Genomic DNA, 24,528 nt, shown 5'->3' with positions numbered 1-24,528 from the left:
CACACAGTGTGGGGGCTCATGTACTGGGATTGCGTGACTTGTGGGGAACGATCGCCACCCCTATTTGGAGGCAGGCGTCCATGGGACATTTTGTTCCTGTAGTCTCCGGAACAGGGTGGTGTTCCCTCCTCACCGAGCAAAGTGCCCTAAGTGGAGAAACTCAGTGAAGGAGGAAGAAAGCAGAGAAAGAAAGTGATGGATCCGCTGCTCCGCAGATGGTAAATGAGCACTCGCAGTCAGTGAACTACACTAGTGTGGCCCGAAGGTAAGGTTACCAAGCAATTCTCAAGAGTCTGGGAGCCAATTCGGCTGGGCAGAGGGAGACCCGAGAGGAAGAGCCTCTCACATGAAATTGTGTGGTGAAATGGACTGCAGGCTCCAGGATGAAGGACTCTTTGATAAAGCTATCGGGTGACTGCTGGCAGGTGGGTGACCCCTGTTGGAGAGAAAGAGCCTCTCACGTGAAAATGGGGAAAGTGCAGTCCAAACCCCAAAGAAATTCAAAGCAGGAAGTGCTGGCTAATAGTCCCTTGGGAAGTAGATTACAAAATTGGAATGAGTTACCAAAATATAAAGGGAAAGATAAAAAAAAATGATCAAGTGAAACTGGCTTGTATATTAGTTCTTTCTGTTTCTGTGTAAAGTGTCTGTCTGTGTAATTAACAGCCTCTGTGTGTTCAAGGTCAGGAAGAAAGGATGGGCCAGTGTCCCCCTACACCTGGGGATCTACACTTAGGTTATCTTAAAGTAAGTCTTACCTGGCCTCCATTAGATCTGGAGGCCAAGCAAATATGTAATTTGTGCTGAGGATTTCTGACAGTCCTCTGTGAGTTTTTGGAACTTTCCTGTCAGTTTCTCTATCTGTTCTGTTTTTGTGTTGATGTGTGAATGAGTGTGAGTGAGTAATCTAACACCCTGTAAGGTTGGAACTGCAGATGGACTGCTGAACATTTCTTTGGAATGCTGTTATCTCTCTCCCTCCTCCTCCCTTTTCCCGCTGCTGAATACAGGCTGAAGAGAGAGAGAAAGAGAGGCAAATATTGTCTTGTTTAGGTTATATGATGGTAAATGCAAGTCAAGGAGTGTAGGAGAAGCATCAGGTCAGAATTAGAAAGAAATAAAGTATGTTTGGTTTTAAAGGGGCTTTAATCAAAGTCCAACAGAAAGATGAGTAGAAAAGGAAGAAAGTTTAAGCATGTAGCAAAGGAAAGAGCAGGGTAAGAAGTTAAGAGAGGGATGTTATTTGCTATTGAAAAGTGTGACAGAAGTTTTAAGATTTTTAAAAGTTTTAAAATCTTCTTCTCTTCATTCCACTCTGGCCAAGTGGAGAGAGGAGAAGGCAAGAAGAAAGGGAGAGAATCTTCTCCCCTCAGATCAAAGAGGCAAGCAGAAAAACATTTAACTATTTCCTGCCTCATCTAAAAGAGGAAAGTTTTGTGTATCAGAATGCAACTGAATACATTCTGGTCATTTTTGAAGAGTGTCACTCCTGATTCAATGCTAAAGATATATAGTATTTGGCACTGAGGCAAATTAGGAAAATACATAAATCTGTAAAAGACACACCTCAGAGGTGAAGCTTTGAGCTCTCCAGCATAGAAGGGGACACCAGGGTCCCACTTACTCGACTGGCAGATTCAAAGATCTCACTTTCAAAGAAGTTTTAAGGAGTGGACACATAAGTGAAATTTATGGGAGTAAAAGTTAGAACAGCTAAGACTGCTGAAGAATAGAGGGAATTTGAGTTACCCTCCCCCACTTGAAAGCCTTATCGAGGAGACCTACTGGTAACAGCCCTGGGCCCCTGGGTATCCTTAAGCCCCCACTTCTAGGAATGCAGATGACCCTCTTCCCTTTCAAACCCCTGGGTCCACAACCAGACTTTGCAACTGTGGGGAGAGGAGAAAAGCCTCTGCACTTGGTAAGGTTAATTTTCTATCAATAATTTTTCTTTGTGATGATTTGGAAATGCAATTAATGTCATTGTGTTGTTATGGTATCTCTAGATTGTAAAATCCTCTTATACTATAAAAATTGAGTGACCATTGTGAGCCAGAAATGGTGTTAGATAAAGCAGTTTTCAATCTGAATTTTGTTGAAACTAAAAAATGGAAAAAAGATGTGTAAAACCAGTTATGTTACTTTATCAATTCTGTTAACCCCATTTTATAATGTTTATTTCATTTGAATTGGTTTTTTATGTTATAAAATCTGATAATTTAAAACTGTTACATTTGGGATACAAACAGGTAGTAGTAATAATAATAATAAACTTTTTAGAAGATATGAATGTGTAATTGGAATAGCAAGGAAAGAAATAAATTTGTGGATATATATTTCCTTTCTGAGGACCAAGTGTGTTAGAACTTAGAAATATATGGTTACATGATAAAAAGGTACATATTGTTATTAGGCATTAAGAAAGTGATTCACTGTATGTCCCCCTTCCTCCTCCCCCCAAAAGTTTTATTTACCTTAGTTTACTGTTCAGTAAGGGGATGGTGGTGGAATCCTTGAGACTGATAAAATTGTAAAGTACAATTGGTACAATGCCTGGTACAAAACAACAGTGCTATTTGAGTGTAAACTGGGTAAGCTAAAAATTAATTGTTTCATGTTTGTTCATCTTATGTGGAATTTTCCTTAAGTGTGAATTTGATGCCAATGGTAATGGGATGAATGATTTTCTGTGCAAAGCAATTTGGAAATGACTAAATTAAGATCACCAGATTGGTAATTACTTGATTTTGGTTTCAAAGTCTAAATTTAGGTACATGATACTTATGTATGATATTGTTACTGGTAAATAGTTGTATTAAAGAAAGTTTCAGTTAAGATTGTTAAGCTTGTAAGATTGTTAACCAAGCTATTTGGAGTTATTGCATAAATCAAGTATTTACAAAAGTATGCTTGTGAAAGGTAATTATTGGTAATTATGTGAAGAAAAGATCTGTGAAACCTCCTTGTATAAATTTTGTTAATTATTTGGGAAAGATTTTATGACCAGAGAATTTAGGAATTGTATAGTAGTTAATGATATCAGGATAAACTGCTTTTGAAAAAGGGAAATATTCTTATGAAGAAATGTTTTGTAAGATCTTTGGTATGAGATGATGGGGAACAGATTAGCAGACAAGAAATATAAGGAGACTGCCCTGTCCATAGAATCTATGAAGAGGGATGTGTTGAATCCCCAAGTCCCTAAAACAAAAGCAATACTTGTCTTCATAGAAGCTGAAAGGGAAATTTTATTTAAGTTTGGGAAGACTAAAATTGAGTAAAGCTATTGGTTATTGCTTGATGGGAGAGAAATGGTCAATCAACAAATCTGTGAAGTGTCTTATATACAAGGAAGTAAGCAAAAGGGTAGTAAGAAAGCAGTGTGAGTCTCCTGGCAGAAAAGCTAGGAAAGGCAGACCCTGAGATTTAGAGCGGTGTTTATGGGTTCCAGAATAGTGAAGTAGTTTCAGAGGTTTTATGGGAAAGACTGAGAACAAGATGGGAGACACAAAATGAGAGAGACAAGGAAAATTTTATAATCCAGGATGGGGAAGCAATCTCATTAGTTTTGGGAAAGGAAGCAGGGAGAGAGGGACAGCAGGTAGAGAAGTCTGCCCATTAGTGTATTGAATATTATCTGTAGTGAATTGTTTATAATCAGAATAATTTGATGAAACTGTGGAAATTTATTTTAATGCTAAAAACTAAAATTGTTAACTGATTACTGTATGTGGAAAGGGGAAGACTGGATGAAAACTTTATTTTGACTAGTTCTGCTCATTCAGAACAGTCCTTCTGCTACTGTATGATGTTGTAAAACTGCCAAAGTCCCTAGAAATTATCTCTATTAGGCAAGGTCATTCAGCCTGAGAAGAGAGCTTGTTTTAGTTATGAAGCTCCTAAACAATAAATTTGACTTGCTGAGAAGTAGCAAGTCTATGTGCAAAAAAAGTAAAAAGGATCTCTAACAATTGGCTTTACCAGGATGAATTCAAAAATTGTGAAGGGAAAGATGTTAAAGGGAATGCTTTATGTATGTGAGTCCTGGTAAATCTTTGTGGTATATTGCAACTTAATGAGAGTAAATTAATGTTGAGGTAAAAAGGTTTTGGGACTATAGTGTATGTGGATGCTTTGTCCAATCAGGTCCCTATTTTTCATCTTTATGGCAATTCAATGGAAAGTTAGGCATAAGGCAAATTATGAAATCTTGCTGTTTTAAGGACATCCTTCCAGAATATTTTTGAGAATAATTGGATACAAAAATAATTGGCTTGTGAGGTAGACATTAACTTCTTTGTTTATTTACTCTAGGATTCCAGTACATAACAGTTAGTAATAGAGATCAGAGGATTGAGTAGATAATTGAAGTTGTTTTTTTTTTAAGCAATTGGGGTTAAGTAACTTGCTCAAGGTTACACAGCCAGTTATTTCTGGGTGTGGTGCTAAGTATCAGAGCCCGGATTCCATCCCAGGTCATCCCGACTCTGGGGCTGGTGCTCTTACTCACAGTGCTACCTGGCCACCCCAATAATTGAAGTTTTGATTAGAAATATGGAAGGCAGAAAGATTTGTAACTTGATTTTATAATTAATAGCTCAATCGTATTTGAGAAGAAAAGGAAATAAGGACACAAATGCAATATTGAATCATTATCCTATGGACTGAGATTAGGATTATAAAGTTACTGTAGGAAAGTTATATCTGTGTATATGTAATGGGGTCCCAGTGTATTTCAAAGTGTAATTGGGTATTAATGCAATTGACTGAATTAATTGTTGGGATTGAATCAGAGACATTTTTAGTTGAGAGAAAAGAAATTTTAGTGTGAGATCAGATTAAGCATAGTTCCAGAAAAATAGTGAAGCTTGGGAAGTAGATGCAAATCTATTAGAAAAATAATTTATAATCCTGATGAAAAATTTGATTTTTATGAACAAAAATAAATATAGAAATGAATACAAGTTATTTGAAGCTCACTTAATCTCACTTAGAGATGCTTCTTAACCAATGTGAGATTATAATCATATCTTAGACTGATTGTTGGAGCTTGTTATTTAAGATTTGATGGGATTGTTAACTGACTATTCCTCTGAGTCTAACTACAGGAATGAATATTAAAAAAGGCTTTCTAAGCTATCTGAGCCACCGATCCATGATGCCAGACCTATGAGTACAGATATGGAAAGCCTGTGAAGTATAGGTATGGAAGGTCGGGAGAACGACTGTTCCACATGAGCTGAGGTAGGATTCTCCTGACTCGACCCTCCCAGTGACACATGGCAGACTCTGAGCTTGGCTCAATGCAGATTGCAGCTTGGTATACATTTTACCTGGAATTAAGATTCTGAAGTTGGGGAAATATGGCCCCCTGATTACAATTTTGTCCTATTCTTAGTGACAAGTTTCAATAATCAAAAGTTTTGAAAACACAACAAATTTATTAAATACTTGATTCTGGAACATCTGAAGTTACTATAAGATAAGGCTATTAGGCTTAGGATTTAGCATAGGTATTCCTGTGTAAGTCACGGTCCTTTAGTTCTTTGTGATAATGTGAGGACAAGTAGGTCAAGGATTGTGGGAATATTATTCTGTTATTTAGTTAGTATCACACTTGTCTCAGCTTTCTCATAATAGCTAATGTTAAAAGGAGGATAGTTTTTGTACTTAGTAAATAGTTTAATTGTAATTGTTCGTATAATGTGAATCCCTTAGTGAAATCTCATCCGCCTGGTGGAGGAATTGATGATGGATTAATGCAAAAATATAAGACACTGGTTTTAATGTGTGATCATGACGATTGACCAGGACTCCAATTTTAATTTTGTAAGAATGATAAGGGCTCAGGACAGGTAATTTACATTGCTTCCAAGGTTCCTTTTGTAGGAAAGTGAATGAAAGAAGGCAGGAGAGAAAGAGCCTGGAATGTGATGCTGAGGATGGATGGACGGAAAACAAGCAGAGGACTCCCATCAGATGGTGTAAGCCCGCCAGACAACAGCGCGAACAGAGACTTCTGGACTTTGGAAGCGACAATTGTTTGGTATTGTTTTCTTTTGAATCCCTGTATCTGCACTCATGAAGGGGACTGCCCCCTTGTATGTTGTCAATGCAACAACATACATTCTTATTACTTGCTTGTATTTTGTAACTAAGCTCAGTATTGTTTCCCCATATCACTAAGATGATACGATTAGACATAAAAACTCTGGAAGGGGTCAGGTTGATGGTGTCACAGAATAAAAGATAGGAGCCTGTACCCGCAATTACTCAAGATGAAATGGGACCAACCAGAGACTTAGAAAGCCAATGTGAGGCCATGCTCAAGATATTTGAAGAGAGAGTGAAGGATGTTAAGAAATTTCAATGAGAAACCACAGTAGGCTAAAAGAGAGAAGGGATTGTATGGGAAAGGTAAAAGTGTGGTTTCTCAGAGACTGTGTGCTAAAGTAAGTCCTTAGGCCTAAGTTTTCATTTTTCTAGAAATTATGTGACTTTGAAACTTTAGAAATCTTTCTATATAGTTCCTCTATTTTAGTTAGCCCTTCTCACCCAGCTTACCATAAAAGAGTTAAGTTTCTATAGAACTGCAACAATTGCTGGACAAGGCTGCTGATAAGGAGGAACAGGCAGTAAGTAGCCTTGGGGAGAAGCGCAGTCCCTGGTTCTCAGACTAAAACTCCTAGATAATACTGAAAATAATGAAGAATGGAAGGAGCGGCAGCAGCAGGTGCATTTGACCAATCAGGAAACAGACAGTAGCCTTGGGGCACTCAAGTCCAGATGAGAATGTATCTAGGGTAGACTGAAAGGGGGTTCAGTGTTCTGAGGTTGTACCACACTGACGTAATGTGCCTAATGTATGTTATCTAACAAGATTAGAACCTCATTAGTAATGATTATGTTAATGCTTGGGAGGGGTGTGTAACCCTTGCTTATTTAACCCAGCTTCAGCCTCTGTATGGCAGCCTCCTCTCTCTTGGTGCTGTCCCAGAGACTGGACTGCCCACTTCTCGGGAGATTCTAATAAATCTTTCTACCTTCACTTTGAGAGGTCTCTGAGTAGTCAATTTGGTTAGGGTCTCCGTGGTCCATACAACTGGGGAGTAGATGCTATTATGATATCCATTTTACAGTTGAGGAAACTGAGGCAGACAGAGGTGAAGTGACTTGTTCAGGGTCGTACTATTAGTAAGTGTCTGAGGCTGAATTTGAACTGGGGTCCAGCACTACCCACTCATTCAGCTGCCTTGAAAGGACATAAACATTATTTGGACCTGAACTCTTCAGTCATGATCCCATCATCTGACCCCAGAACCCTGGCAGGCCAGACCATGGGACCCCAAGTCCAGAGTTCAGAGGGACATTAGGGGCCAATCAATGAGAGCCCTTTAGTTCAGAGAGGAGGAAACCGAGGCCCTGGGAGGGGGAGGGGATTTTGCAGATGAGGAGAAAGGGTGAGCAATTCGTCCAGTGAATTACAGGCAAAGCCAGGACAGACCCCCAGATGGTCTGATTGCTCATTTACTGTTCTTGAGAGGAAGGGTGGGGCAGGGGGACAATGACAGAAATCTGAGAGATGCAGAGACACAGGGACGGGGGCAGCTGGTCGGGAGGGGGGTCTGAGGCCACATCTGGGGGAACAATGACAGAAACCCGAGAGATGCAGAGACACAGGGATGGGGGCAGCTGGTCGGGAGTTCTCAGACAGAGCCTCTCCTTCCCCAACCAAGTAACCTTGGCCCTTTCCTTCTCGGATCACCACGGCGATCAGAGGGCTCTCTGCTCACTGCCCCAATGTCCCAGAGAGGGAGAAACCAAAACCCAGCCCAGAAATCAGGTCTGAACCCTGCTTGGAAGGCTGCACAACGACAGCCTCCCCAGTTTCTGGGTGGGGAAGAGAGGAGGCAGGAGCTAGGACAAAGAGGAAACAGATGGTCCTTCTACACAAAGTGCCTTCTGTTTGCAGAGGCTGCTCCCATGCTCCCATCAATAGACCTTGGGATGTGAGCTGAGCCCAGGGCAGAGGGGAGGGGCTGCACACAAAGCCCAGACAGCCCCCTGCACTGGTGTCAGGCCTTGCCTAGGAGAACAGCAGGGGCTGAATGGGAAACAGAAGGGAGTGGACCCACAAACCAGTGAGTTTAACTTCACTGAGTACTCTGAGAGAGAGACAAAGACAGACAGAGAGAGAGAGAGAGAGAGAGAGAGAGAGAGAGAGAGAGAGAGACAGAGACAGAGACAGAGACAGAGGGAGATCTACTCTTTGTGCAACTCTGTGTCTAAGGCCAGGAGTCCATGGGCCCCAGGGGAGTCCTGGAGAGCTCCAGTCCTGAAAGTCAAGTAGAAGGAAGCCTGGAGATCACACAGTTTGGACACAGAGGAGTTGGCTTCAGGTTCTTCATACATAAAGGGGGCAATTATCTCAGCCCCAAGAAAGGCAGCTCCAGGGCTTAGTTAGAAGGCAAGAGCTTCACAGATATGCCCAATGACACAGTCACCAGGGTCTGCACCCTCAGTTTCTGCCAGTAATGATCAGGTGATCAGTGAAGTCAGCTTCTATGGAGGGCAGGCATCTCTCCCAGCTAAGGAGCCCTTTACCTGTCACAGCTGCCCTCCTCCCCAGACAATTCCCACCCCTCCTCCCTGCCAGGTGTCCTTGGAGTCCACTGGCAGGACTGTCTCTGCTAAAAGAATGTAACCACCAGGACAGAGATGTACGCCCAGCACCTGGCACCCTGACTGGCACACAATAAGTGCTTAATAAATGCTTATCTGTGACTGATTCTGTCAGGTGGTGCTCTCAGCTCCCATGATTCAATCATCTCTAAACTGATGATTCTCACACCTACTTATCCAGCCCTAACCTCTCTTAGAATCTCAACCTGGATGTCTTGAGCGCTTTCCCTTTCCTTCAAACTCTTCCTAACACACATTCCTATTGCTTTGGAGGGAACCAATATCTTCCAGTCACCCAGGCTCCCAACCCAAGCATCATCCTTGACTCTCACTCAACTGCTCCCCAATCCAATATGTTACCAAAGGCCACCAATTTGACCTTCACAGCATCTCCTGTATATACCCCCTCTCTCCTCTGCTACTGCCCCCATGGTGAGCTTGTGGTCCTCTCAAGCCCCCAGATCATTTTCAGATAGACTTAGCTAGCCACACCTCTCATTGTGTCCTTGGGAAGGCGGTTATATCCATCCTTATTCAAATCCATCTCATTCAGTTTGGTCTAAAGGTCTCACCTGTCAGGGTTACTTTGAATTCTGCCTCCCACCCCATGTGCTAGCTAGCCCTCCCAGCTTTGTCGTCCATACTGTCAAGTCACTGATTTAAATATGAAACAGCACAAGGCCAAGCGCAGTGCCTTGGGCCACTCCATTCTCCAAGGGGATGATGAGCAGCTAAGGACCAGTCTCTGAAAGCAGTACCTGCCTGTACCATCCTCAGGGCCACCCCTGCCCTCCTGAGACTTGGGTCAAGCCTTTGCTGTAATCCAGGTGAATGATTCTGCCTCTAGGCAATCTAGTGATCCCCCTACCAAGGAAAGGGGTCCAGGGACAGGCCCTGTTCTTGAGGAAGCCAGGCTGGTTCTGGGGGATTGCAGCTTCCTTTTCTGAAGAATCACAAACCATCCTTTTAATGACTCAGGCTAGAATGTTGGTGACGATCAAAGGCAAACACCCCTACTTCCTTTTCCAGTTTAGAATTGGGGCACCTGTCCTCCTCCAGGCCTATGATACTCAGACTTTCAGAAGTTACTAGCAGGTTTCCCAACTCCAAAACGAACAAATTCCCACTAATTAGAGCCCATTTCCTAGATGGGTGTTAGTGAGAGGGGCCCAGCTGTGGCTATGGCCTGACCCGATCATGTAAGACTTCAGTGCAGCACATGAAAATAAGATTCAGTGAGATACTGTAAAGCACTGAATATGTGCCTGGAGCATAGTAGGTGCTTAACATGTCTCCTTCCCCTTTCCAGATGGGGTATGGCAGCTCGGGTACCGGGGTGGGGGGTGGGGGGGCGCAGGGAGTCAGCTGCCGTGTCTGGGGGCCTCTGCTGCCCTCCCTTCCCCTTAGGTGTCCCCTGGTTCCCCCACTTCCAGAGGAACAGCTTGTGTTTCCTTGAGGGTTTTACAGGGTCCTTGGTCAAGTGCAATGCTGCTTGGAAGTGAGAATGCAGAGAACACCCAAGAGGGTATTTCACTGGGCATGGAGGAATCTGTCAATCAGACCTCACCCCTTGGCCATTTTCTGATAGCCTGAGACAAAGTGGGCCCCACCTCAAAGTTCATGTGCCAGAGTGGGGACAGGGCCAGCACGGATGGCAGGTCTCATGGGCCTTAGCACCAGAAGAGACCTTATCCAATGCCTGCATTTTGTAGAGGTTACTTAGTGACCACGGCCATGTTGTTCACCCTATTTGGGACTCGGTTTACCCATGAGGTTCATGGAGGTGAAGAAATTCACTAACAGTTTACAAAGCAGGATGAAGATTTGAACCCAGGGCCTGAGTCTTAATCTGAGGCTCTATGAATGACCTACCACTCTGGGAGTGGGGATATGCACCAGAGCCCTCTTCTACCCCCCAATGCCAGGGTTTAGCACTTCTATTTCCCAGGGAGGGAGAAGTTAAGGCCTCACCCTCCTGGTAAAACCTGCTTGGTCCTGTTGGCAGCCCCCTTTCTGAGCCCTCCCCCACTCCTTCCCCCACAGAGAGCATCCAGATGCCTCAGTTTTAACAAACAAAGTGATAAGGCCTCCTTTGTCTCCGAGTCTGGAGGGGAAGCCGAGGAGGTGATAAGTTAAGGGGCTGGGGACATATTCTCTCCCGCTAATCTCCTCCTTTCCCTATCGCTGAACTGGCAGCCCAGAGCAGCCATCCCCCCAGCACTCTGTCTGCCGAGGGAGGATTCTGGTCCCACCACAGAGGGCATTCTGAAGCTCAGCCAGGGCAAACGGTGCCCCCGTGGGCACCACGTGAGAGAGGAGGGGTCCAGGAACATTGGGACACAAAAATGGAGGTGAGGAAGGTCAGGAAGAGGGCCCCCGGCCTTTCGCAGGAGGGATCCACTGTTGTTCAGAGTAAAGCTACCGAGTCCCCCTAGCTTCCCCAGCCTGGGCCTCAGTTTCCTCATCTGAAAAATGACCTGAAGAAGGAAATGGCAAATCCCTCCAGTATCTTTGCCAAGAAAACCCCCAGCGGGGTCAGGGAGAGTTGAGCATGACTGAAACAGCTCAACAGCAAACATATCTACGTACATATGAGTTATCATGTGTAAAGTGCTAAAAAGATGCTATGATCATATATGTACACACATTCCCTAAATAGGAACTCCCTGTCACATGAAGTAATGCTTGCCTTTCTTGGCCAGAAATCGAGCTCATCCCCCCGGGACACAGGCTGGCCAGCCCAGCCCGTCTCTGCCTTCTTCCCAAGCTCCTGCTCTCGGCTCTGGCCCCTGTGGCCTCCGCCTTTCCGGCCTGCACTCACCTAGAGGAGGCCTGCCCTGCAGACCCCTGGCACTCCTGCTCCCCCTTTGCCTTCCCTGGAGGATGGTGGTGTCTTTCCTGCTTATTTGCTTGCTAGACTCCCAGAATGCATTGTGATGTGCTCCCTCCTCTTTAGAAAAAGAGCTTGGGGTAGAGGGGAGATGGTGAGCACCCCAACTCTACACCTTAGCTCAGCTCGGCTTCTGCTGGCAAAGGTAGGCAGGGCAAGTGTTCAGGTACAGCTGAGGCCTGGCCTGCTGGAACTGAGCTCCCCAAGACTCTAAGGTGGGCCCATAAATGGACAGGGCTTCAGAAACAGGAGGGGGCAAAGTCAGAGAGCCCAACTAGAGTCCTTCCGTTGGGTCTTGGGAAAGCCACTGCCTGTCTCTGAACTTCAGTTTCCTCATCTGTGAAATGGAGACTTCCATGACCAACCTCCCAGGACCATTACACAGATCAGAAGAGACCATATATGGGAAAGAATTCGGGCATCTAAATGCCCTCTAGAAGCATGAGCTGCTCTTGGTGCCTTCCATGCCAGATTGTCCCCTTGCCCCATCAAATGACAAGCTCCCCAAGGTCAGGGGATGATCGTTGGAATTCCCAGAGCTGAGTGAGTCTAGGGCTCTGCACCCCACAGGAATCAGTCAGTCAGCACTGGGGAAATGAGAGAATGAACAGCAAAAGGGTGGGTTGCTCCTCTGGGCCTCAGTTTCCTCATCAGTAAAATGAGGGGTAGGATGAGATGGGTTCTGTAATGGTCATGAAATTTGAAGATTCCTTTGTATTGCTGAGCTGCCAGGTACTTAGCACCTCGTTTCAAATTAAGCCTCTGTTAAAGAAACAGAAGGTATGAAGCCCTGTTGCAGACATAACAGGAAGGGGCTGAACAGGGAGAAGCAATACTGTATATAAGGAGAAACCCCAGCTGGGAGAGTCAGAACTTCTTGGGATGAGCCCCTGAAGGCTGGGCTGCGGCTGCGGGACTGGAGCTTCTGTGGAGAAAGTGATTTTGATTTTGAGAACGGAGCTGCTGAAGACTTCTGAGGGCCAGCTGGAGCTGCCGAAGACTGAGAAAGCCTGACTGTGGTGCCAAATGTTGTTGTGGCTTTGTTAATGAGCATGGATGTTCTTGTGGCTTTGTTAAGCCTTGTCTTCCCAGGAACAGAGACTGTGAAGGAGTTGAGATGGACTGGACACTGTGAGCTCCAATGTGGAGCAGGAGCTGCATGGAGAGCTGGATAAGGAGCTGGGAGCTGTCTAACTTTGGACTCAGGTGGCAGTTGGTTAGATTTGGGCAGGAGATAGGACCATGGAAGAGGAATCATGGAATCTGAGAGCCTGCCTCAAGTCGAGATAACAAGACCTTTCTGTGGGTACTGAGTAGTGAAGAAATTGTGATTTACTTGTTACCGAGGAGTGAATGGCCTGTGTATTTTTTCACTACCCCCTAAGAGGGTACTGAGTAGTGACTGATTTGTAACTTAGTGTGCCCCATGGGTGGAGGACTTTGACCTTTTGTACTTTACAATTGAATGACTGAGTTACTGAGTGATTGACTGACTAAACGATTGTACTTTGTTCAAAACTATGTGACCACTGTGGTGAAAACTATGTGGCCATTTTAGTGATGAGCTGTTGAGTTATCATGTTGTTGTGAATGCTGTACCTTGATTCTCAGTGAATGTTTTGCTCTGATTTGTTACTAAATAAATAGAGTTTGCTATACTATGTAATCAGAACCTTGAAAGCTGTTCACAGCATCCATCCTCTGGAAAGCTGCTTGTGCGTGGCTTTATAGGCTCTGAGGTCTCTCCCAGTTCTGGGTTGAGGATCCTATGATGGCTGAGGTCTCCTCAGGTTCTAGGCTGAGATTGCCATGATAGCTGAGGTCTCTTCTGGTTCTAGGTTGTAAAGGACTTTTAGCCTTTCAGGGACCCCTCCCTTGATCCGGCAAAGCTACCATAAAACAGGCAGATGTGCAGGCTCCATAGGGGTGTCCCAGAAGGGGCTCCTCACCCATACCCATAAGACTCCTTCCATTTTTAAACATTTGCCTCTCACAGGAGTGATATATTAACCTTGGAAGGGTGTGCTCAGCTTTAAAAAATCTCAGGGCTGTGGGGCCTCCCTTCAGTTCTGTTTTTTTTTTTCCTGCAATCCTATCCACCCCACAATGACTTGGGACTCAGGGAGGCTGCCCTGCCTGATCCAGCCTCCAGGCCAGGGGTCTGAAGTCTATTTGTATCTATTGCTCAGATTAAGTCACCAAGGCATTCCCTGTTCTCTCCTCTCCATAGACCCTATACATGGGAGCCTTAAATTGGCAAGGAAGGGGGCAGGAAAGGGGAGTCTGATCTGGTGGTGGGGAAGGGAAGGTAGACTGGCAGGACAACTTGGGCCTGCCTGGGTAATCTCTAAGTGATGGTGTCTCTGAAGCTGCCCCAGGTATGAGAAGATTGGGGGGGAGGGGTGGGGCTAGGGGAGAGAGGCTGAAGCAGGGCCTGCCCACTGGCAGGGGCTGGATGGCCAGGATTGGTGGCCCTCCACCCCACAAATCTATACAAGTTGAAGGCCAGCCAGCTTTCCCTTCCCAACCCCTGTCAGTATCGTTCTGGGTCCGTGTATGGGAGTAGACATGGGGAGGGAGAAGACAGACAGTCCTCTGGATTTCTCCCACCCTAATGCTACCTCCTGACCTGCCCCCCAGAGCTGGCAGGTTCCACCCTAATCTCACACCCCTGCTTAGTGAGGCAAAGCCCCATGACTCTGGGACTGGCATTTCTTCCCCACCCTGTCCCTAGCTGCCAGACTTCATTCTTGTCCTTTTGCCCAGTCTAGTGTGGGCTATAAGCCAACTGCCCTGGCCTCAGAGCCACACCTCCTGTGGCCCAGGGTTCCATATTCTATGACTCTCCACATTGCACCTTACAGCTTTCTATCACTGTCAGGGCACTCAGCCTGCCACCTGGCACATGGGGTGGGGCCTGGCTGGGCAGGGTTGATCAGGAAGGGGGTGTCCAGAAAACTATGTCTTTTCCACCCTCAGAGTGAAGCCCTACAGGAAGGAGGACACAAAGGTCCCCAGGGCTTGGAACACAGGTGGATGTGGTAGGGCTTCAGAGGACCTGGGTTGGAATCCCAGCTCTGCATTCGGATCTGGCCAAGTCCTATCATTCCTTGGACCTCTCGAAGGTTGTGGCCTAAATGACCTCTACAACCTCATTCAGCTTGGATTGTATGAGCCTATGACCTCGAGTCTCAGTTTCCTTATCTGTAAAAGTCAGTGTCCATTCCCCCAGCCAGCCCCCTGAGCAGTAACTCCATAACCTCATGACCTCTCTCAGCCTCGGTTTCCTTATCTATATAAAGAGGGGGTTGTTCTTGATGGCCTCCCCAAGTCTCTTCCAGTTCTCGGCCCAGACCCTAGAACCCCAGAAGTCACTCTACAAAGGGCTTCTCTCCAGGCTGACACTGACTCTATAATAACCACCTTTGAGGGTTCCTTTCAGTCAGTTCCAAATTCTCTTAACTACCCTTCATCCAGGCCACCTCTTTCTAGGGACTGTAATACTCCATCAAATGCTCTGCTGAAACCTCCCATCCAGGCTCCTGGCATTAAGGGGCTGTCTCCCCCAAAAAGGGGAATGAGATGAGTCTAGTTCTTGATCAGTCAACAAGCATTCACCAGGGCCTGGCTGAGTGCCCAGCACTGGGATACAAAGAAAAAGCCCCTGCCCTCAAGCAGCTCATGGCCTGACCGGGATGCAACATCTAAAACGCAATCCAAGTGGCACAAGGGAACTGAGTGGGGCGGGCACAGCCAGTGGGGCTGAGTGGTAGCTGCACCCGACCTGCGGCCTAGTGACCACAGCTTCTCTTACTCAGTGCTGAGTGGGGTACTCTCTCTCCCTGCTCCCTCTGTGAAGACTCCTCAGAATGAGGCAAAGGGAGAGAGACTATCTTGAAACCAGAGGCAGACTTTTGTAAGACTGGACAGACCTGAGTCCCGGGGTTCCTAAGAAATTACACAGCCTAGGACCCTTTCCCCTTTCCTTGCTGTCAATCAGCCTTCAGGAATTTTAGGAATCTCTTATAGCCCTTCCCCCTTCTTCACTTTGGCATTTGCCAAATACAGATAGGTACACTTGGCTTGGCTATGACCTGTTTCCATGTTCTTTGTCCTTTTTAGAGCCCAGACTATAAGTCCACCTCCCAGCCAATGGGAGAAGGGACTTGACTGCATTAGGGTATAAATTCTTGTTCTGTCTTCTGTTTTTTTTTTTTTAAGCAATTGGGGTTAAGTAACTTGCTCAAGGTTACACGGCCAGGTGTTTCTGGGTGGGTGCTAAGTGTCTGAGCCCGGGATTCGATCTCCAGGTCTTCTCAACACTGGAGCCGGTGCTCTTACTTGCTGTGCTACCTGGCCGCCCCTGTTCTGTCTTCTGTAACACACCTCATTCTGCTGGTTTTTACTGGTGGAAGAGATGCCCTCTTCTCACAAGAACTGAGTAAAACTTCCTGTTCTTTCCTCAAGACACCTCTGACTTTTAATTTTTCAGGGTAGGGGATTTTTAGGGTCCCTGCCCCCCACACAGTGCCATCCCCTCTAGAATGAGCCAGAAGCTAAGAAGCACTCACTGGCCTGTGGTTTGGAGCCTCTACCTTCTTTCCTCCTTTTTGCTGTCTCTTTCCCATCAGCTATGGTTCCAAGCTTTCATTCCCTAGGAGTTATCTGCCCTCTCCTCTCTCTTCACCTCCCCTAGTGCTCAGCCCAGGCCCCTCCCCAGATAAGCAAGCAGGGTTGATCTGATAGAGCCCCCAAGAAAAAGCCTTTTCTAAGACCCAGGTCAGCCTGGCCAGTCCTGCCTAGCCCTGCCCTGCCCAGCCCTGCCCAGTCAGTCCAGCTCTGTCCAGCCCAGCCCTGCTCTACCCTGACCAGCCCAGTTGAGCCAATCTCAACTCACAGAGCTGGGACTCTGGAGAGCGCATCATTTTCTTGGACTCCTGCCAGATGGTCTTGCAATCTTCCTGCAGCTTGTAGAATCTGTCTTTCCGCCATGAGCTAGACTTGACTTTCTGGAGCTGGGAGCCTTTCAGCAGGAACTTCAAGTCACCATCATCTTGTAGGCCTGGGGTGGGGGGAAGGGAATCAAGAGCAGGATTAGTGCACAGCCTCCTCACCTGGCCCTCCAACTACCCTCTGGGAACACCACTTTCCCACCTCAGCCCTGGTCCCAGCGCCGGCCCCACCCCCTGCTCCTGGCTCCCCAGGTCCTGCACCCCACCCCCATAGCTGCTGGCTCATTCTCAGCCTGAGGTCCCCTCCCCCCTCCAAAGCACCCCCTTGGCCCTCTCTAGGTGACTCCCAACCTGCCACGTGCAGTGGGAGGAGCTCCTGAGATGCCCCGCCCCCGCCCCGTCAGGGTACAAGGGGCGGTTCCTTGCTGGGTCTCTGGATGATTTCTGTGTGACTCTGGGGGCTCCCCTGGCTCCGAGCCCAGCCTCCCTCCCTCTCGGCAGACACCCTGGTCACCCCTCAATCTTTTCTTATGATGCACTTGGCAAAGGCCAACACACCTGAGCATCCCCATACACGGGAACAGGAAGAGGATTGTGTAGAGAGCCCTGACTACTTGGAGCGAACTCATTTCAAAATTATGTGGTAAATAAATTCCAATTATTAATATGCAATTACATATGTAATTAACAGACACTATTGGACATTACAACGACCACTAGTTCCAATGCTGAGTTCCCCACCAAGGCCCTGCCCTTGCCTGGCTCACCCCTGCCCCTTCCGAGCCTCCCTCTCCTTTCTTCCATAGAATTTTCTAATGTTCCTTCCACATTCTTTTCTGCTTTTTCCTTTTTATCACTACCCCTACCCCTCCACCCTAACTCCTGACCTCCCACTCCCAAAAAAAGCCCCCCTTTATAACAAACATAGTTAAACAAAGCCAATCCATTCATTGGCCACCCTTGAAAAGGGATGCCTTATTCTGCACCCCTAGGCCACCACTTCTCCTCTAAGAAGTGGATGAACTGTCAATCAGTCGGTCAATAAACATTTATTTAGCATCTACTATGTGCCAGGCCCTGTGCTAAGCACCGGGGATACAAAATAAGGGGGGGGGGGCAAAAGCCCCTGCCCTCAAGGAGCTTATGGGGGAGAGAATAAGCAAAGAAATCCAACACACAAGCTATAGAAAGGATAAGGAGGCCTGGACTGGCAGAGAAGACACCAGAACTGAGGGGCAGGGAAGGCTTCCCTGAGAAGATGGAATTTCAGTTAGAGCAGAGGAGGAAGACTGGCCCAGGCCTGGCAGGGAGGAAGGGCCTGAGAGATGCCCAGAGCCCAGAGATGGAGGCTGGGGAGGTCACTGTTCAGAGCAGAGGAGGGAGAGTGGCCCAGGCCTGGTGGGGTGGGACAGCCTGAGAGATGCCCAGAGCCCAGAGATGGAGGCCGAGGTCTCTGGATGGAAGAGGATTGGCAAGGACTGAGGTGTGAGAAAACCAGAAGGGCACAAGGCAGGTTCTGCAGGGCTGTGGACAGGCCGAGGGCTCATTCTGGAGCCACACTGAGTGTTGGTCAGAGCACCAAGTCCCTGCATTGCCACGCCTTCTTCCTTCCTGATGGGACCAAGGCCATTTGCCAGGAGTGCCAGCATCTTCCCTCCCTGTGGCAAAGGCCTCCATTCTCTTCAGTCTCTCAAAGGAAGAGGGGGATCTTTTGAGCCCACCCCTCTCCTCCTCCATGGCTCCTTCCCATTGTCTACAAACACTCTAAAGAAATCACTTCTGAGACCCTGACATCCATAGTTCACCTCCTTTCTTCCTACCTCAGAGATTTTACACAATGTTTGACCTTGGATAAATCACTGAACTCAGCTTCCTCCTCTGTAAAGTAGGGCCAATCTACCTTACAGGATTATTGTAAGACTCAACAGCCAATAATAAGCTAGTATTTGCAGTCTGTAGATTTGAGGAACAGAAAAAAGGGGGATCCAGGTGTGTGTGTGTGGGGGGGGCCTTTTCCCTCTGACTTGGAAAGCATTCTAATGCACATTTACAGACCTAAGGCTTGCAAAGTGTTTTACAAACACCTCTTTCAACCTGAGTCTTTGGGGAAAGTGGGGCCTGGGAGGCTGGCATGGCCTCTCCCAAAGGCAGGGCACCAGCCAGCATAGGAGCAGCGGCCCCCTCTCAGAAAGCCTTCTCCAATCACAATCCTCATTGGAAGTTCAATCCATTTCAAGCAAGATGTAGGCAATGATACAAAGACTGAAATATGGCCCCATCCCTGCCCCCAAAGAGATTCCATTCCACCGAGGCTCCATTCCTTTGGGAAGAGTGAGGCTCCTCCTCTAACCCCTAAACCCTCAAAGGAAGAATATAGGGCCCGCCATCAATTCCCAGACTCCCTATTTTATGGATGAGGAAACAGAGAGATGATGGGACCTGCCCAGAGCCCCAGAGTTAATGAAGGCTGACTCCCAGTCCAGCCCTCTTTCTACTGTGTCACACACTAAACCCAGCTCCCTGCGGGAGGGGGCTGGAGCACCTGGACAGGCAGCAGAGGAGGGCAGACCTTGCTCCTTGGTCAAGGCTGGCTCCAGTGCTCCTGCTTTTTCTGGGAGTTTTTCCCAGCGGGCTGGGCTACTTCTGTGAGCTATCCTCCAAAGAGAAGCCAGCTTGGTGATGCAGGCTGCGTCAGACAAGCTGCATGTGGCCCTTGGGGTCCTCAAGGGCAGCCCTCTGATTGAATCCTGACTTCACAGAACGAATCCTCTTCATAGAAGGATTTGCTCTTCCCAGTCGGGACTCAGCCAGAAGGTTGGATGTGAGGACCTAGAGGGCCACGTGTGGCCTCAAGTCCACAGGTTCCCCCGCCCTGGGCCAGACCCTGCCTCTGGTCTCTTGGTCTGTGCTGGGGTGGGAGGGAGAGAGGGTGGCACTTGGGAGCTGAGAGGATGGCTTCCAAGTTCCAAAGCTATGATGCTTCACAGGCTTCCCTCATCCGGCACTGACTGGGCCACACTCAACCTGCTTCAGTCACGCCATATGCCCATCACACCAACTCTGAGTGGGACAGATGAGGGCCTGCTGCTGAGGGCCTAGGGCAGCAGCCAGTCTAGCCCAGTAAGCACCTAGCTGCCTGAGGATCTGACATGTAGTAGACACTTAGTAGGGCAGCTAGGTGGCACAGGGGATAGAAAACTCATCCTCCTGAGTGCAAATGAGGCCTCAGAGATTTCTTAGCTATGTGACCCTGACCAAGTCACTTAACTCTGTTTGCCTCAGTTTCCTCATCTGTAAAATGAGCTGGAGAAGGAAATGGCAAACTACTCCAAGAAAATCCTCAAAAAGGGATGAGGAGGAGACGACTGAACCACAATCACGGCCTGGCCCCTGGGACAGCCTGACCAAAATGCAGCCTCTGCACCTGTATTTTGAAAGGTGGGAGAAAGAGGAAATGAACATATTCTTCTTTTTAAAAAGACAAGACAAAGTGTTTCCTTCCCTCAGGGGCTCATCCTTCCTGGAGGGGGAGAGCTAGCTGGGTCCAGGGGGAATGTCAAACACCAACACAAGAAAGAACAGGAACCAAGGTGGAGGGAGGGGGCTGGGATTCCAGAAGGCAGGGCTAAGAAGGCCCTGGCAGAAGAGGGGCTGGGGTGGGGGGCAGCTCCTTTACCATGCTACAGGGCAGGGAGGGGCCATTCTGGGAGGAAACAGCTCCAATCTCAGCCCAACACATGGGGTATTATCTCAGGAACTTTTCCTTCCTCCAGAGCAGGGCTGGAGCTTTCCCCTTCCCTTCTGAGACAGATAAGGGATGAGGAGGAGCCTGTGGCCTAGGCCCAGGCTGGAGCCTGAGACACTTCCCCATTCTCGTGGTCAACCCAAACCAACTCCTCTGGAGACCTGGAGTCAGTCCTGCTCTGTCCCTGAGTCCCAACAGTCAAAAGCGATTATTCTTCAGATGTCCAAGCACCTGGACTTCTAGCTCTGAAATACTAGTTAAATGGGATCTGAAAGAATCTCTCCCTGGGCTGAAAGAAAAGTCCAGATTCCTCCCTCCCTGGGACCAGGATCACAGACTTTTGAGAGCTGGAAAGGATCTCAGAGCTATCTCACCCTACCCTTCCAGAAGAGGAATCATCCTGGCACCCTTCCCTAGTCTCCATTTCCTTGTCTGTCAAATCAGGCCTCCAATCTAAGGGACCTTCCAGCCCCACATCTTTAAGCCAGCCTCTGACCCTCAGTCTGTGGCTCTGATGTGCCCCCAGACCCAAAGGCATGCTTGGAAGAGCTTCATAATCAGCTCTCCAGAAAAACGCATACACGACACCCTCAAGTTTAGTCACCATTATTAAAACCTCATCACTGGAGACCCCGTAATAAATCTGGCACTGACTGTTAGGAGCCTTTGCTGACTTCCGAGGTATGAATGCCCAGGCTGAATCCCTGAATCAGCCTGGCCCGGCCCCAGCAACCACCTGCCCTGAGCCTTCCCTTCATTAAACATTCCCAGTCCCCACACCCAGGCCTCCAGAGGAAGTCCTAGGGCAGAGAGAACCAACCTGTCTCCACTGACCTTGGGACTTGAGTGCCTTGGAGGCCTGAGCCCCAGCCTCTGGAGCTGTTTCAGTTGGGCAGCCCCAATCAGAAAAGCTTCAGCTCAGCCTGGCCAAGAATTCCCCAGAAAAGCCTCTTGACCTCCATAACACTACCGCTAAGCACCAAGGGGAGCCCCGACCCCTAGACCCCAAGCAGGCCTGGGAGCAGATGGGAGATCAGGCCACTGCTCTCCTCCATCCCAGCCCCACAGATCAGAAAGCCTATTTGTTCACACCTGCCAGCTGTTTGCCCAGCTGCTGCCCAGAAATGTCTGAGCATGTTCGAAATCATTCAGATGCACTGGGGCAAGGCCCCACCCCATACCCTGCAGCTGGGAACCTTCCCCCTCCCCCATTGGCTTACAGCCACCCAACCCAGGAACTAATCTGCCCCAGAGAGATAAGGGAACCCCAAGGTCATAGAAATAGGAGGGCATTGCCCCATGAAGCACCTAGACCAAGCCCCACAGCACTGCCACCTCCTACAGGCTTGGAGAGGGCGGGAAGGTGTTCCCCCACCTCCTTAGCTCTGAGCCTCATCCTGAGAAGGGGCCAATGAGAGGAGGGGATGGGGAGGAAAAGAGGGATAATCCCTGGCTTCCAGGCTCATTGTGTGACCTGGGCCAATTTAGAACCTCTCTGAGACTCAATTTCCCCATTATTCCTAGGAACCTTCACTGAGAGCCCCAGAGGTCAGCTAGGCCTGGCATAGTCCTCTCATTGTGCCCAGTGGGTCAGCCTCCTCCACCAGAATGAAACTCCCTCCTCATCTTCTTCCTCCCCTAAAGGAGCAGAGCTGTGGCAGAGGAAAAGGACTGACACCCCAGAAAGGTGTCCCCAGTCAGTGCAGGCAGTGTGGCTCAGTGGAAAGAGTTCTGGCTTAGGTGTCAGCTCTGCCATGGACTCCATGGGTCACTATAACCTCTCTGGACCTCAGTGTCCTCAGCTGTAAAATGGGAGGATTATGCTAGACAGTAATATTAATATCTAGCATTTATATAAGGGCTAGGTGGTCAAATGGATGGGACCTGGGCCCAGAGTCAGGAAGACCTGAGTTCAAATCCAGCCTCAGACACTTCCTCTGCTTGCCTCAGTGTCCTCCTCTGTAAAATGGGCTAATGATGGTGCCTGTCTCTCAGTGTTCTTGTGTTTAGCACGTTGCCTGGCACGTGGCAAGTCTTGCATACACATTCATCTCCATACTAAGGTTTGGTTACAAAGTCCTTCACATCGGTTATCTCTGTGGAGGGCTCCTGAAGCCGCTTCCAGTGGCAGAATGAATCTGTCCAGTTATTTCCTGAGTAACCTCAGCATGTGTACCAGAGCAGACTAGGTCCCTTCTGGCTGGGTGGGTGCTTGGCCCGCTACCCCCTCACTCAGGGAGCAGTCCCCTGTAATCAGGAGCACCTTCGTTCAAGTCTGGCCTCAGACACTTAACATTTACTAGCTGTGTGACCTTGGGCAAGTCACTTGACCCCAATTGCCCTGCCTTCCCCCCTCAAAAAATAACAACAACAGCAACAAAAGATGGGCAGGAACCCTTCTTCCTGCCCAGGCCTAACTGCCCCTCTCCCTGTTGCTGCCCTTGCTAATAACACCCCAGGCCGGCACCCTCGTCCTGGGCCTCCCACACTTGACAAGCACCATGAGGGAGGGAGCCAGGGAAGGACGCTCTCTAATGGCTGGGTGAGGGCCAGTCTGTGCCCCCGTGGAGAGCCAGAACTCAAATTCACACTCCCAGGTCCCGACTCTCCGAGCCTGGGGCCAGAACTCTCTCCCCCTTAGCTAATGATGGAAGTAGTGAGCCCCAGAAAGAGAGCCTTGGAAATGGAGACATCCGATCTGGCCAGGCAGCGTGCTCGGGGGGCAGCGTCCGAACTGGCTGGACTCCTAATAGTCCCGCCGCATTCATAATGCATGCAGGCACCGAGGCATCCACATCCACACATCCTCCCTGATGCCGCTCTGACCAGGAGGGGGCCGGCCCTCGTACACCCAGCAAAGGGAAGGCTGAAGACTAATCCTCTCTTCTTCCTTCCAACCAACCCAAATCCCCTGCCGGGCCAGAGAGAGATTCACACAAGGGCAGACACAATTGTGCCAAGACAAGGAGTTTCACAAATGCACATACATCTTATTTCTACCTCCGACGCTTCCCTTCTGCCACTTACACGGCTGCTCACATCCCTCCAGACACGCACACCTGCACTCTGCAGCTACTCCTCGTACACACGCATGGATGGACCCAGCTATGCGCGTGTGCTGACGATGCATGGGACAAACACAAGGTCTTCACAATCCCTCACACACACACAGAGACCCGCCCAGATGTGGAGAGCTGCACAGATGTTTCCATGCAGTGGATCCATTATCTCCTGCCACATCGAATCTCTAAGGTCCCAGATGGCCAGCTGGCTCCGGAACGGGAAGGGACCTGTTGGCGGCGCTCAGCTGAAAAGTGGCAGAGCTGGGCAGGAACCTAGGCGTCCTGAGCTTGGGGGGCGGGGGAAGGGGAAGCCTGAATGCCTTCCATCCCACGGCAGGGCCTCAGCTCACAGCCCCCGGAGGCTCCCCGGCCCGCAGGTGTGCCCTTCTCCGCCTCGGCAGCTCCGCGCCCGCCAGCATGCCAGCTGCCCAAGTTAGACGGACGCACTGCCCCGGCACAGTCCGAGCACTAGGAAGACCCTGGAGGGCGTGAGCGGAAGGGATTCTACCTTCTGCCAGGAGCAGGGCCAGGCTCGCCGAGTCTCGAGCCCGTCCGTCTACCCCACGCAGCCCAGCTCCAGCCCGTCCCTCCCAGCCCGGCCGACCCCACTCACCCAGCCTCTGACAGTTAAGCGCTGCCACCTGCCAGCTCTGCTCCTGCAAGAAGCGCTCCCGGGAGCGGTTCTTCTGGGGGTGCCAGCCCAGGCATTGCATGATGCGGGGGTGCGCCCGCAGACGGTAAGCGAGCGGCTAGTCCTAGCACCTGCAGCCTGGGCCGGCCCGTCGTCTGTCCCACCCCCCTCTGCTGGGCCCCTGGCCTTGACAGGGTGGGGCAGGGCCTACCCAGATGGAGGCGGGGAAAGAAGTCTGGGGGTGGAGCCAGGGAGCCGGCTGGACTGTCCAATGTCCTAGGACAGCACAAAGGTGGCAAAAGGAGCCCAGCTCTTGGAGGGTGCCACGGAGGCCTCGGGCTTGTGGTATAAGCTCCCTAATGCCCCAGGGAGCAATCGGACTGGGAGTCAAGGAGGTGACTGCCTGTTCTGTCTGTCTGTTGGCACCCGATCCCTCTTACCTAAAAGGGCACTTCAGATGATGGACAGAGACCAAGCCCCTCCCAGCGCGCGCGCGCGCTTACACACACACACACACACACACACGAACTCACACCACATGCACACACACACGAACTCACACCACA

General features: G+C 48.9%; 1 protein-coding gene across 4 annotated transcripts in view; it reads right to left on the bottom strand.

Moving 5' to 3' along the window:
* Window positions 1-24,528, bottom strand: part of PLCD1 (phospholipase C delta 1) — a 49,211-nt gene that overhangs the window by 12,568 nt on the left and 12,115 nt on the right. For 2 of the 4 annotated variants that reach the window (XM_069084425.1, XM_069084424.1), the window contains exon 2: window positions 16,470-16,634. In XM_069084425.1, the coding sequence (XP_068940526.1) occupies window positions 16,470-16,497 (28 nt within the window). In that variant the 5' untranslated portion in view covers window positions 16,498-16,634. Of the gene's footprint in view, window positions 1-16,469; window positions 16,635-23,944; window positions 24,131-24,528 lie in introns of those variants that run through there. The other 2 variants (XM_069084422.1, XM_069084423.1) reach the window with 2 other exon arrangements.

The sequence above is a fragment of the Petaurus breviceps genome, unplaced genomic scaffold (genome assembly GCF_028583685.1).
Source record: "Petaurus breviceps papuanus isolate PSGF00001 unplaced genomic scaffold, PetGlider_PUasm1.0 174, whole genome shotgun sequence".
Classification (NCBI taxonomy): Eukaryota; Metazoa; Chordata; class Mammalia; order Diprotodontia; family Petauridae; genus Petaurus; species Petaurus breviceps.
The sequence above is the reverse complement of the archived record's forward strand: the minus strand, read 5'-3'. Positions and strand labels throughout refer to the sequence as shown.